This window comes from Schistocerca cancellata, chromosome 5 (assembly GCF_023864275.1).
Source record: "Schistocerca cancellata isolate TAMUIC-IGC-003103 chromosome 5, iqSchCanc2.1, whole genome shotgun sequence".
NCBI lineage: Eukaryota > Metazoa > Arthropoda > Insecta > Orthoptera > Acrididae > Schistocerca > Schistocerca cancellata.
The window spans coordinates 421,790,182-421,803,342 of record NC_064630.1 but is presented as its reverse complement, the minus strand read 5'-3'; the positions used below and the strand labels follow the sequence as shown (position 1 = coordinate 421,803,342).

Below are 13,161 nucleotides of genomic sequence, written 5' to 3'. Positions count from 1 at the left end.
TTCACATGTTAGCCCAATGACATCATGAATTATGTTTGCAGCGGCCACAGGATCATTGAGATTGGACCATGGATCAATGGAAACGTGTTGACTCATTGGATGAATCATGTGTTTGCCGCATCAAGTCAATGGTCGTCTCCACAAACGCCGTCACCCACATGAACAGCAGTTCAAAATGTGCACCATGCCAAGGACGCAGGTTGCTGGGAGTAGTATTATGCAATGAAGATGTTCTACTGTGCTCACATGAGATCTGTGGGAGTAATCGATGACACACTGACAGCTGCCCTTCATGCTTGATGTCTTCTCCGCCGGCGATGTCACCTTCCAGTAGGATAATAGTCCATGTCTCAAAGGCAGAACTGTGCCACAGTGGCTTGAGGAGCATGGTAGTTTACTCTTGTTGATGTACTGGCCACAAAATTCACTTGACATGAATCCAATGGAAACCATATGGGACACTATCAGGTGCCATCACTGCATATGCAAATCAGTGGCCCACTATTTAAGGAAATTAAATTACTTGTGCAAGGACATCTGGTGCAGCATAACTTCACAAATCTACAAATAAACTGTCAAATCTATAATATACACAACTGGTGATGTATTGCATTCCAAAGATAGCCAACAAGTTATTAAGCAGGTGGTCATAATCTTTTGGCTCATCAGTGTATATTAGTGATCTTGCAGACAATATTTATAGTAACCTTAGATGTTTTACAGATGATGCTGTTATCTACAATGAAATACAGTCTGAATGGAACTGTAAAAATATTCCCCCTTGATAAGATTTCAAAACAGTGCAATGATTGGCAGCTTGCTTAAATGTTCAAAAATGAAAAACTGTGCATTTCATTAAAAAAAAAAAAAGTGCGCACACACACACAAACCCACAAATATAATATTAGTGAATGACATTTGGAATCTGTAAACTTGTACAAATACTTGGGTGCAACACTTAGGAGAGACATGAAATTGAACAATCACATAGGCTCAGTTGTGGGTAACACAGGCAGCAGATTTTCAGTTTATTGGTAGAATACTAGGGAAATGCAACCAGACTACAAAGGAGACAGCTCACACAACACACATGTGATCCATCCTAAAATACCCCTCCAATGTGTGAGATACATACCAATTAAGACTGGCAGGGAACGTTGAACACCTACAGAGAAGGGCAGCACAAATTCTCACAGGTTTGTATGACATGGGAGAGTGTCACTGAGATGCTAAAATAACTTAATTGGCAGACTCTTGAGGATAAATGGAAACTGTTGCAAGTAAGTCTACCAACAAAATTTCAATAACCAGCTTTAAATGCTGGCTCTAGGAGTATACAACAGCCCTCAGCTTTAAATGCTGGCTCTAGGAATATACAACCCCCTACCTATTGCTCCCATATGGATCATGAGGATGGGATCATATTACTTACACCACGCAGAGAGGCATTTAAACAGTCATTTTTACCATGCTCCATACATGAATGGAACAGTAAAAAGCCTAATAACTGGCACAGTGGGACATAGGGACGTACCCATTGCCATGCACTTCACAGTGGTTTGCAGATTACAGATGTAGATGTAGAAATGCTCACACATCCCACCAAGAAAACTCATTGGGTGTCCTGTTTGGCACTTGTAAGCCTAGAAACTAATCTGGTGTCTCCTCGTCACCCTCCTCTTCTTCTATCATATGTTCATTTCCAGAAAGAGAGGAAAGACATTTGGAAATATGTTTACTTTCTAGTGATTTATTTCTGTTGGAAAACTTTCTGTTCATGTCTTAGCTGTTGATGCAACAGATATAAGAGAAGTACCATAATGCTTTACATGAAAATATTTTGAACCTTATCAGAAAGTGAAGAAATAAACTTAACTGGTAATAGACACCAATAATTCTCATATCAGCATGAATAATAAACCAAACTAGATAAATAAAAATGAAATAACATGTGCAAGAGAAAACTGATGAAAGACAAATAAAACCTGTAAGCAAATCAACCACAAAAAAGAAAAATACAAAATAAATATATTCTCATCTCTATTATTTACGCAAATAATTTTAAAACTGAAAATTCATGACAAAGCAAGGTATGTCTGTTCTAACCATGTTCACTATGCTGACTGGTTGCAGAATACTCTCAAGTGGCCACTGTGAGCAAATGCAGCTCGAGATTCAATACATGAAACATATACTGGCGATTGTAGAATGTGCGGCTTATAGTGCTCTTCTGCTTGTTTAATTTCCCTTGTCTGTCTGCACTCATGATAGTGATATCCAAAATGAATGCTGCATAACATTTTTAAACAGTTTAGCAATGGTGGTATTTAGGGAAACAGGTCTTTTGTAAGGCACAGCATTTGCAACATCTTAACCCTTAACTGTAGTCGCTTGGTCATGTAATATGAGGTGTGATTGGAAAGTTTTAAGAATGGGTTTGTTTCCACTTTTGGAAACATTCCTAGACATTTTTTTCCTGAAGTGTGTTAAGGACGCTCTCTGTATTTGCCTGGATGTCTTCAGTCGAGTCAAATTGCTTCTCTTTCAGTGAAAATTTCAGTTTAGGAAAGAGGTAGAAGTCTGCAGGGGCCAAATCAGTGGAATATGGCGGTTGTGGAAGCACAGGAATTTTGAATTTGGTCAAAAATTCAATGATGGAGAAGGCAGGATGAGCCAGAGCATTGTCATGGTGTAGCACCAAACTCCTGTCTTTCCACAATGCAGGTCTTTCCTTCTGCACCTTTATGCACAAATGCTCAAGGACACATTTGTAGTATTCCTGGTTAACTGTCTGTCCTCCAGGGGTAAATTCATGGTGCAAAGTACTGGTAGAATTGAAAAAAATCACCAACATTGTCTTCCCCTTCAACCGACTTTGCCGTGGTTTTTGTGGTCGTGGTGAACCTGGAGTCTTCCATTGCGAAGACTGCACTTTGGTCACAGGGTCATATCCATATACCAATGGTTCATCACCTGTAATTACCCTATTTAACAAATCTGGGTCTTTTTAGACCATTTAATCAGTTCTTGGCATTGGTATTGACTCTGGTCACTTGATAACACTTTTGGAATGAATTTTGTGGACACTGGATGCAGGTTCAGACCTTCAGTTAAAATTGACTGAACTGCATAGAAACTTAAATTAATCTCATTATCCATCTCCCTAATTGTAAGCCTATGATCAGAGCACACTAAGTCGTGAACATTCACAACATTTTCATTCGTTTTTGAGGTGGAAGGATGGCCGGACTGTGATTCATCTTCAAATGATTCACAGCCATTTTTAAATCTGTTGAACCAGACAAAAACATTTGACTCGCTGATAGAATTATCTCCAAAACCTGTTTTTAATAGTTTGTAAGTCTCAGAAGCTGATTTCTCAGTTGTAAAACAAAATTTCACACAAACTCGTTGCTCCATTTTTATGTCCATTTTTACATAGACAGAATCGGGCAACACACCCTAACAGACCCATGCTCAACCAGCTGCCACAATGAACTGAATAAAGGAAACACAGTTTCCTGTCAGAGGGCGTTCAAGGACAAGGCAATGCCTCACTTCCCACCTCCGTGTACCTGCCCGCCAAACTAATAAGCAATAGTGGATCCATTCTTAAAACTTTGCAATCAAACCTCGTACAGGGTGTCCCAGAAATGTTGTGATCAACCTCAAGGGGTTATAGAAGGTGTCTTGAGGAACAAACTGAGGATAGGAACCTTTGTCGAGAAACATCATCCAACAATGCTACATAATGTTGACATTATAGGCACTAGTGCCAGCCACTAGGCCATCCCTTTGGCAGCTAATGTGACTTTGATCATGACTGACTGCCACGATCACCAGTGGAGAAGATGGAGCTAGCTGATGTATTAACAGGCCTCATCCGCAGTTTATTGATCTCCTATATGCTGAAAAAAATTGGAGATTATAGAGAGTTCCAAGAGAAAAATAAACTACAGATGGAACCTGTGCTCAAAACCATCATCCGTCAGGGCAACAGAGTACCACATATGTAGGAGAGACAGTCTTTCGATACAGCAGCTAGCTTCACCTTCTCCACTGGTGATCGTGGCAATCAGTCATGATCACTGGATAACAAATAACATTGTGAGACATTCCAGCTGTGGTCCATCAGTGTACAAAGTCAGGTTTGCTGCTGAATTGCTGGCCTGGCGGCAGGCATTGGCACCTATAACTTCAACACTCTGTAGCATCATCACTTGATGCTTCTGGACACGGGCTTCTGTCCTGGATTTGTTCCTCAAGACACCCTCTATAACCCCTCAAAGTTTGTCACTACATTTCGGGGACACCCAATCTAAGGCCCTAGTTTTCATTTACATATTATGTTGTACATGAACTATGTCATATATGACTTCATATGCGGAGTAGTAATCTGATTTATATGCCATGTCAAATATGATAAATCATATCCGTATATGCTTGAAAATAAGATAAATGTTGAAATTAGCTGATTGCACAATTAATAAAGAATACTACAGCCTACTATGGACCATGTTCTCCTTCACAAAATTCACAAGAGCTGACTCCACATCTCACAAGCAATTTGTGAATAAATGTTCAGACTGCTAAGTCTACAACATATATCATCACAACTCCCTATAAAAACTTTATAGGTCCTCTAAGTTTCATATGCAAAATAATTCAAGTCATCTCATGAACTGGGCTCATGAAATAATCCAAGTACCAATACTTGCACCATGTGGCCACTTGCTACCCAGAAAGCATGTTAAACACAAACTTCATAATCTCATATCCTGAAAATGGAACTCCTGACTGTTCCAAAGCCTAAACACCCTGTTTGTAACTTTGTGTTCTGCAGATCGAGCTCGCTTCCTTCTCAACTTCTGTTAGCTTGCTTGCATTGGCTACCACTGTGGTCTCTTCCCTAACATGCTGCTCCATCCTGGTGGCTCACATTACATTTCAATTTAATAACACAAATTTACTGAAATGCAGATAAGGAAATTGTTTCTCATAAATTATTTATTGCTAGCCTAATGTAGTCTCTGATAATGATTCAGATTCCCCACCCAGCCTGAGTATCGATATGGAGGACAGGTCAGAGATACTCAGGCTTCATGCCTGAGCCACAGCTTGCTCCTGAGAGTGGCACCGCTGCAGCTGCAAACATATCTATGTCTACATCTACATGACTACTCTGCAGTTCACACTTAAGTTCATCAAACCACTTTCCCACTATTGCTCTAATGTTCCACCCTCACACAGAGCACAGGGAAAACAATTACTTAAATTTCTTTGTAAGCCTGTTTCTCTTATTTTATTATGATTATCATTTCTTCCTATATAAGTGGGCATCAACAAACTATTTTTTCTTTTGGAGGCGAAAGTAGGTGATTGAAATTTCTTGAAAAGATCTCTCCACATAAAAAATGCCTTTGTTTCAATGATTGCCACCCCAACTCAAGTATCATATCCATGACACTCTCTCCCCTATTTCACAACAGTACAAACAAGCTGCCCATCTTTGAACGTTTTCAGTGTCCTCCATTAAACACACCAGGTAAGAATCTGGTACCATACAGCAATACTTTAGCAGAGGATAGAGAAACATAGTGTAGGCAGTCTCTTTAAGGGATCTCTTGCACCTTCTAAGTGTCCTCTCAATAAAAAGCTGTCTTAGATTCACCTTCCCCACAACATTATCTACATCATTGTTCCATTTAAGTTTGTAAATGTTATTCATAAGTATTTAGTTGTATTGATAGGCTTCAGATCTGTGTCATTATCATGTGCCCAAAATTTAATGGACTCATTTTAGAACTCATGTAGATGACGTCCACTTTCCAATATTTAGAACCAACTGCCACTTTTCACATCACACAGATAGATATCTTATCTAAATCATTTTGCAGTTGATTGGTTTCGATCTTCTGATGACTTCACTAGACAGTAAATCACAGCATCATCTGCAAACAATGTAAAAGGGCTGCTCAGGTTGTCTCCTAAGTCTTTTATATAGATTAGGAACAACAAATGGCCTGTAACACTTCCCTGGGGAAACACCAGATATCACTTCCATTTTACTCAATGACTATCATCAATTATTATGAACTGTGACCTTTCTGACAACAAATCATGAACCAGGTCACACAATTGGGATGATACTACAAGGGCATGCAATTTTATTAGAAAGTGCTTGTGAGGAATGGTACAAAATTCTTCTGGGAGATCATAAATATTATATAAATTTGAGATCTCCTATTGATAGCACTCATTACTTCATGATAAAAAAAGAGCTAGTTGTGTTGCACAAGAGCTGTGTTTCCTGAATATGTGCTACATTTCTCCAGAGTGTTTTCTTCAAGGTAATTCATAATGTTCAACCACAACATATGTTCCAAAATTCTACTGAAATTCGACGTTGGTGATGTGGGTCTGTAATTCAGCGAATTACACTTATTCCCTGTTTTGAGTACTGGTGTGACCTGTGCAACATTCCAGTCTTTAGATATGGATTTTTCATCAAGCAAGCAGTTTTAAATGACTGCTAGGTATGGAGCTATATGTCAGCATATTCTGAGGGGGATCTAACTGGTATACAATCTGGACAGGAAGACTTGCCTTTATTAAGTGATTCAAGTAGCTTCACTGCACAGAGAAAATCTGCTAAAGTTACTCATATTAGCAGCAGTTGTTGATCTGACTTCAGGAATATTTACTTCATCTGTTTTAGTGAATAGCATCTCCAGATTGTCTTTTTTTTCACAATTTTGGGGGAAAATATTTTTTTGAAGGAAATTTTGGGGAAACTGAAAACTTGGAGACATTTTTGGGGAAAAAAATTCTGGTACCAGGGAAATTTGAGAAGTACTTTACTTACCTAGTCATACTACTAATGCCACGCTGATATTTTAGTTCAAACAACACATTTATTTTTCTAGCTATTCACTTGCTGTCTGTCTCTCTTCAATGCAATCGACGCGCCTTGCTTTTATGGAAGATGTCAGACTTACCACAGTGATACCTCTCCGTAACATCTCTGTGATGTGTACATCTCCAGTTTTAACCATTTAGGACATCTATTGACCTTTGCGGTCATATCGAGTCCTGAGAAGATGCCATATTCTATTTCGTCATTTTAGGTGAAACTTGTATTGATAGGTTTTATATAATAATGTATTCCTATGAATATATACTGTTTCAAATCTTTATGATCTCTCAAAAGCACTTCTGTATTGCTATGAATTGTTATAATTAGATGTAAGGTAATGACAGATATGCGGTTAACAGTGCACAGGAGGTGTAAGTGAAAAACAGTCATGGATTTTGCGTGTTCACAGCAAGAGTGGTTTTGAGCTGTGAAGTGAAATGTTGCTGGTGCACTAATAGTAAATCAGTAGAATAATGGGAAAAAAGCATAAAGACAGCAAATGTATCATCTGAGTCAGGGGTCAGTCCATCGACATGAGTGCGCTGGAAAATGCATTGCCCTGACACATGCCAATCAGTCTTTGCTGATGCACTGAAGCCTTAGATTTCCACTATTGATTAGTGCAGAGTGTTGAACCATTCCTGTATCAATTTTGATTCAGACTGCTTGCAGGACTATTTGTGTAACACTTATGACAATTTTTCCCATAATGTGGACTTTGATTTTGGCTAGCTTTTTACTTTGTGAAGTCTGTCATCACCAACCTCAGGATCCACCCATCGTTTCACCATTCTTACCAACTGTCTGAGTGGTCATAAAGTATGTTCTTCCTATACAGAATAAAATAAAATACCTGAGACATAAGTAATCTGAACATTTCCAACATTAAGTAATGATGTTGAATTTAGGAAAAATGTGGCCAAGTATTGCATGCTCTGGTGTGTGCATTAAAAGTTTGTGGATTTGCTTTTGAGGAAATTTCATCTCCATAAACTTAACAACAATTTGTCGCTAAGTAATTCACTACAAGTTTTAATAAAACCATTCTTTAGCACATGAAATGTAAAATCAACATCAGTATTCTCTCAGAACACATTTCCTTATTTTCTCTGCAGGAAGAAATTTCAAGCATTTACTGCTAGCTCTGAGTAACGCATAATACCACAAAGCAGTGATCAAGTCAGTGCCCTCAGGAATTTCTGCTTGTAGACTTTTTCGTTCTACATAACTTGTAAGACAAGTAACATCATGGGTGAAGTTTAATGCTTGCCACTGATGTGTCAGATTGTGGCATTTGTGCTGTGCTGTCCCACAAATATACCAAAGGCATCGAACAGCCCATTGCATTTGCATGTAAAACATTAAATGCGGTGTACAGAACTTATTCACAAATAGACAAAGAAGCACTGGCTATCATATACAGCATCAGGTAGTTTCACTTACATCTCTCTGGTATCAAGTGTCAACTGATCATCAGTCACAGAGCCCTCATTTCATTGTTCAGTCCCCATTCAAAACTTCCTGATAAGATCACACAGCAGTTGCAATAGTGGGAGTTATTCCTACACCTAAATGATCCATTATCAGCCACCATACAGTACTCAAACATAGACACATTTTTCTGCTTGCTGTATAGCCCAGAAGCAGAATTTAACAGGCACTGTGTTTTGTCTTAAGCACAAATCAGCAACACACCCTCGGTGAATTCCTGACTATGGTGTGTGAAGTAGCAGCAGAAACAGGCCATTATCTGTTACTCCATAGGGGATTATCTGGTATGTGGTATGGTTGTCTAGAGTGTCTGTCTACAGGCACTGACCTGGAATGGCACACCTACTTTTCATTGCAGCACAGGCTGTACATCACTGACGGTGTCATTTCGTTAAATACGAATGATTCCAAAAGATGGTTGCTAGTTCTTTGCACACTCTGCCCCAGCGTACTAAAACTCCTCCACACTGCATATTGGGGAATGAGCAGAATGAAGGCAATAGTGCGCCATCATGTGTATTGACCTGATATTGACACCGCCATAGAAAACACTGTCTGAAAGTGCAGACCTGTACCCAAAATCAGTCAGCCTCAGCACAGTGTTTCAATTCTTGGGCATATGCTGACCACTCCTGACAAAGAGTGCGTGTTGATTTCATCAGACCATTCCAAGGAGCAATGTGGTTGCTAGTTGTTGACGCCCTCCCTAACTTTCCATATGTGGCACGGATGGATACCATCACCACAGAAGCTACCACTCATGCCCTCTCATCTCATATTTGCAGCAGACAGGGTGCTTTCCACTCTGGTTTCTGTCGTATCGGCCACCGCACAGCAGCCGTCAACTCAGCGCGGCGTGCTACAACACGCGCGGCACACAGCGAGTACCGCTGGCGCCTCACACGATGTCAACTACTGGTGCAAGTGAACGCGTACGGATTACCCTGGCGGCGCTGCCCTTGCCACCAGAGTGAGCAACCGTATAAAGGCACCATCTACCAACACTCTGATTGGCTGGACCTGCGGATTGAAGCGAACTCCCTGAGCCTGTTTAACCAGTTCAATCTTCGCCGATGACTGTGTTACTACCCGGCTGCTGGATTCGTGACGACTGAATCACACTGTGGCCTCCCTGGCTGGAAACTTGCAAGCGTCAGTATCAACTGGCTGGCAGTGGTTTGGACTTGTATTCTCTACTAGTGACTCTGATTTCTCCTTGGTGCTACAGCCAACGAAGTGTTGTGTAGTCAAACTTAAGTTTTGTTTTGAGTGACAGAAGGTCAAATAAATTTGGTTATCACGGAATATTTGTTGTGTTATAGTGCGGACATAACACAACAGTTTCTGACAGTGGCTCTCAGTTCATGGCACTGCATTTCAGGATTTTTGTGAACACAATGGCATTGAGCACCTGACCACTGCCCCTTTCTACCCACCATCCAATTTGTAAGCCAAGCAGAAGATCAGAACCATCAAAATTCAGATGCATGAGTTAATGACAGCTCACTCTGAGGAAGCACTTGACAATTTCTTCACTATCTACCACCCCCGTAAATGGACATAGCCTGACCAAAATTTCACATGAGCACAAACCCTGCCCCCTTTCAATCTGCTGTGCCCAACTGTGGGGGCTCCCATGTCTGGGCTCATACTTTTGGCCAGGACCCCTGGTGGACCCAAGGCATCGTATCTGCAATAGGGGGCAGCAAATATTTGAGGTTGCAGTTGGCCAGGAGCATCTAGGCAGGCATTGAAATCAATTCTGGCCACAATAGGATGTACACCCTCTCCCCCTCCCTCAGTTGTCGACAGTGCAAGGTCTATGCAACCATCCCTGGGACAAGCCTGTCCAGCGGCCTACTTGCTACCATTACAACCGCTGCCCATGTGTTAGGCATCAACAGAGTGTTGACAATGACTATCAATGGGATCTAATGGACTTTGAGCCACTACCAGCTCCCACCAGCACCAGTGACCCCCTTGCCACACTACTGATGGAGGACGAGTGTTTTCAGATTGCAGTGCCCTGGAGGCCAAATTCTTGTCCCCATCACCACCATGACCAGCAACCACTCCCCAAAAGGCAAGACACCCATTCCCTAGAAGGCAGGACCAAGCTATGCCCCAGAACCCATTGACTGACTGTGACTCCCATAGGCAGTGCTGATAAATGGCCCAGCTGATCACATTTCTGGTGGGGATTCCAGCACCTGCCTATGTGCTGATCAGAAGCGGAAAACTTGAATAACTTAACTTGGCAGTCTGCGACCAATAATGTAAAAAACACTAACTTGTTCCATTTCATAGCAACTGTAATGACTTTGGGATCAAAGGAATGCATGATAAAATAAAATATGATCAACCAAGATAAGTTGTAGAGAAGTAAATCCAAGCTATTTGCCTAATTAGGAGCTAGGCCTTCCAGCTCCTAATTAGGCAAATAGCTTGGATTTACTTCTCTACAACTTATCTTCCTAGTCAACATAGGTTTATTTCCTTATTTTCATATGACAAATTAATTATTTGTGTGCCATACATGTATCAGCATACAAAACATTGTTTGTCTAATACATACACATTTCCTTTCAGTGGTATGTATGTCAGGGAACATGACAATGTTACTATTCTTTATGCTGATGTTGTCAATTATGCTTCACTGACAGTATCATTACCAGTAACAAAACTGGTAGAAACATTGAATGAACTTTTTGGGAAATTTGATGAAGCTTCAGAGGTAAGTATAAACAAAGTATGATGTAAAAGTTTTTGTACATTTAATTATGTAATAAAATCTGGACAAAATTTTCTTTTATTGTGGCATTGCATAAAAAAAACTTTCAGTCTTATTGCTTTATGAATATAATTAGGAATAAATCACATTACACTATTTGAGAATAATGTGTGCCCATATAATGAACATAATGAATACTGAATTGAGAGCAGTGTTTCACAGGAAAAGAACGTCCTAAGAATAAAGTTCCTGGGTGATTGCTACTACTGTGTGTCTGGTGTGCCAAATCCCAATCCTCATCATGCAAAAAACTGTGTAGAACTTGGACTGGAAATGATTGCAATCATTAAAGAAGTCCGGTGAGTGTACAAACTTGCGTCTTCAAAGATATAGTGTTACTTTTTGTTGTGCTATTACACATATGTAGAAGATTTATTTATGCGGTGGCAGTTGCCATATTTTATGGAGAAACTGTACCTAGATCAATCAGAATTTTAGGGTTTTTATTTATTATTTTAATTGTATACAGCAGCATCATGACACAAAAGAGGGATGTTATTGCACTCATAAGTTGCATTACTACAGTACTGGATTATATTTGTTCAAGCCTTATTAACCTCATATCAAGCATTAACTTATCATTCCTGATCACAGACTAATCTTCTGCACAAATTAAAGTTTTGAACTGAGAACTGATGTGTTTAGAGTAGTTCATCTATACAGCAGAAAAAGTAGTGAAAGCAACCAAAGAACCGGTTTATTGATCACTTCCCACATATTTTAAAAAGTGGTATTTTGTTTCCTAATTTTGGAACTATAAACTTTCACAAATATTTTGTTTGTATTACTAGACTATTGAATAAATCTGGATATATAACTAGTCTGTCATCTGCATAAAATGATTTAAAGTGAATTTCATTGTTGTCTTCACTACTGAAGATTCTTAGCCGTGTTCACAGTCTCTTATTTATAAAACTCAAAACTTTATTACCTTCATTTAGTAATGTATATGGTCTTACTTGTTTCCTTTCGTTTTCTGTGGGAAGAATGGTTGTACAGTACTGACATTTTAAACATGAAAATTGCTACAGACAACCCAGTAACAAGTTCACCACACAGTCCTTCTACTGCAATACTTAGATTTATATTCTGTCATGAATTTAAGTGATAACAACAGAATAAATTAAAACTTATTAGACCTATTTGGTCTAAACCTCTAAGCTCCCTAATTAAGCCTCAGCTTAAGTAGGAAGAAGAAAGAGTGTTTAAAGTCAAGCACTGCATCAAGATTGAAGTTATTAAAGTATAGTATTGGATGGAGGAGGAGCAAGACATCAGCTACATATTTGTTGAGGGTGCCATCCTAGCATTTATCTGAAGTAATTTGTGGGACCCTCCAAAAAACAGAACCATGATGGTAGGATTAAACTAGGTCCAAATCATTTTGAATGAAAGCCCAGTGTCTTAACCATTGAAGCAGCTAGCTTTGTAAAAGTCAGAAGACTGGGCAAATAATATATCTATTTTAGCAACTATCAATACAACTTCACTAATGTAGAATTTGTATCAGTCTCTGATTACAAGAATTTTTAATATTTTATTTGATAGCTAGTTTTGGCCAATTATGATCATCTTCAGATTGGTCAGTCAGAAGACTGATCTGATGCCTAAATTGGGTATAGGCAATAATATTGTCTCACTTCCTTCACGGCTTCTGTGTAGCTTTCATGTCCTTCGACACGACATAATTCAGAGGGATTATTTTTTAATCTAGAAACCTTGTTTTAGCTTAGGTATTTCAGTACTCTGTCAAATTCTTCTTGCATGTCATACATCTCATCTCATCGTCTTCTACTCCCCCTTCTCTTTCTATGATATTGCCTTAAAGTTTAAATCTTCACACTAGTGGTAATGCAGAGACTGGTGAAACAATAGGGAGTTCCTGAGATTGATGACAATTACATCACTTAAGGCAAATGGCAAGACAGTGTCTTTGAAACTGGCATACCTGCTTTACTGCCTC

The 13,161-nt window shown here is 39.4% G+C and overlaps 1 protein-coding gene across 1 annotated transcript in view; it reads left to right on the top strand.

Moving 5' to 3' along the window:
* The window catches only part of LOC126188195 (adenylate cyclase type 2-like), a 258,257-nt gene that overhangs the window by 130,864 nt on the left and 114,232 nt on the right, over positions 1–13,161 (top strand). The window contains exons 5-6 of the mRNA XM_049929738.1: positions 10,997–11,141; positions 11,361–11,497. Coding sequence (XP_049785695.1) covers positions 10,997–11,141; positions 11,361–11,497 — 282 coding nt within the window. The remainder of the gene's footprint in view (positions 1–10,996; positions 11,142–11,360; positions 11,498–13,161) is intronic.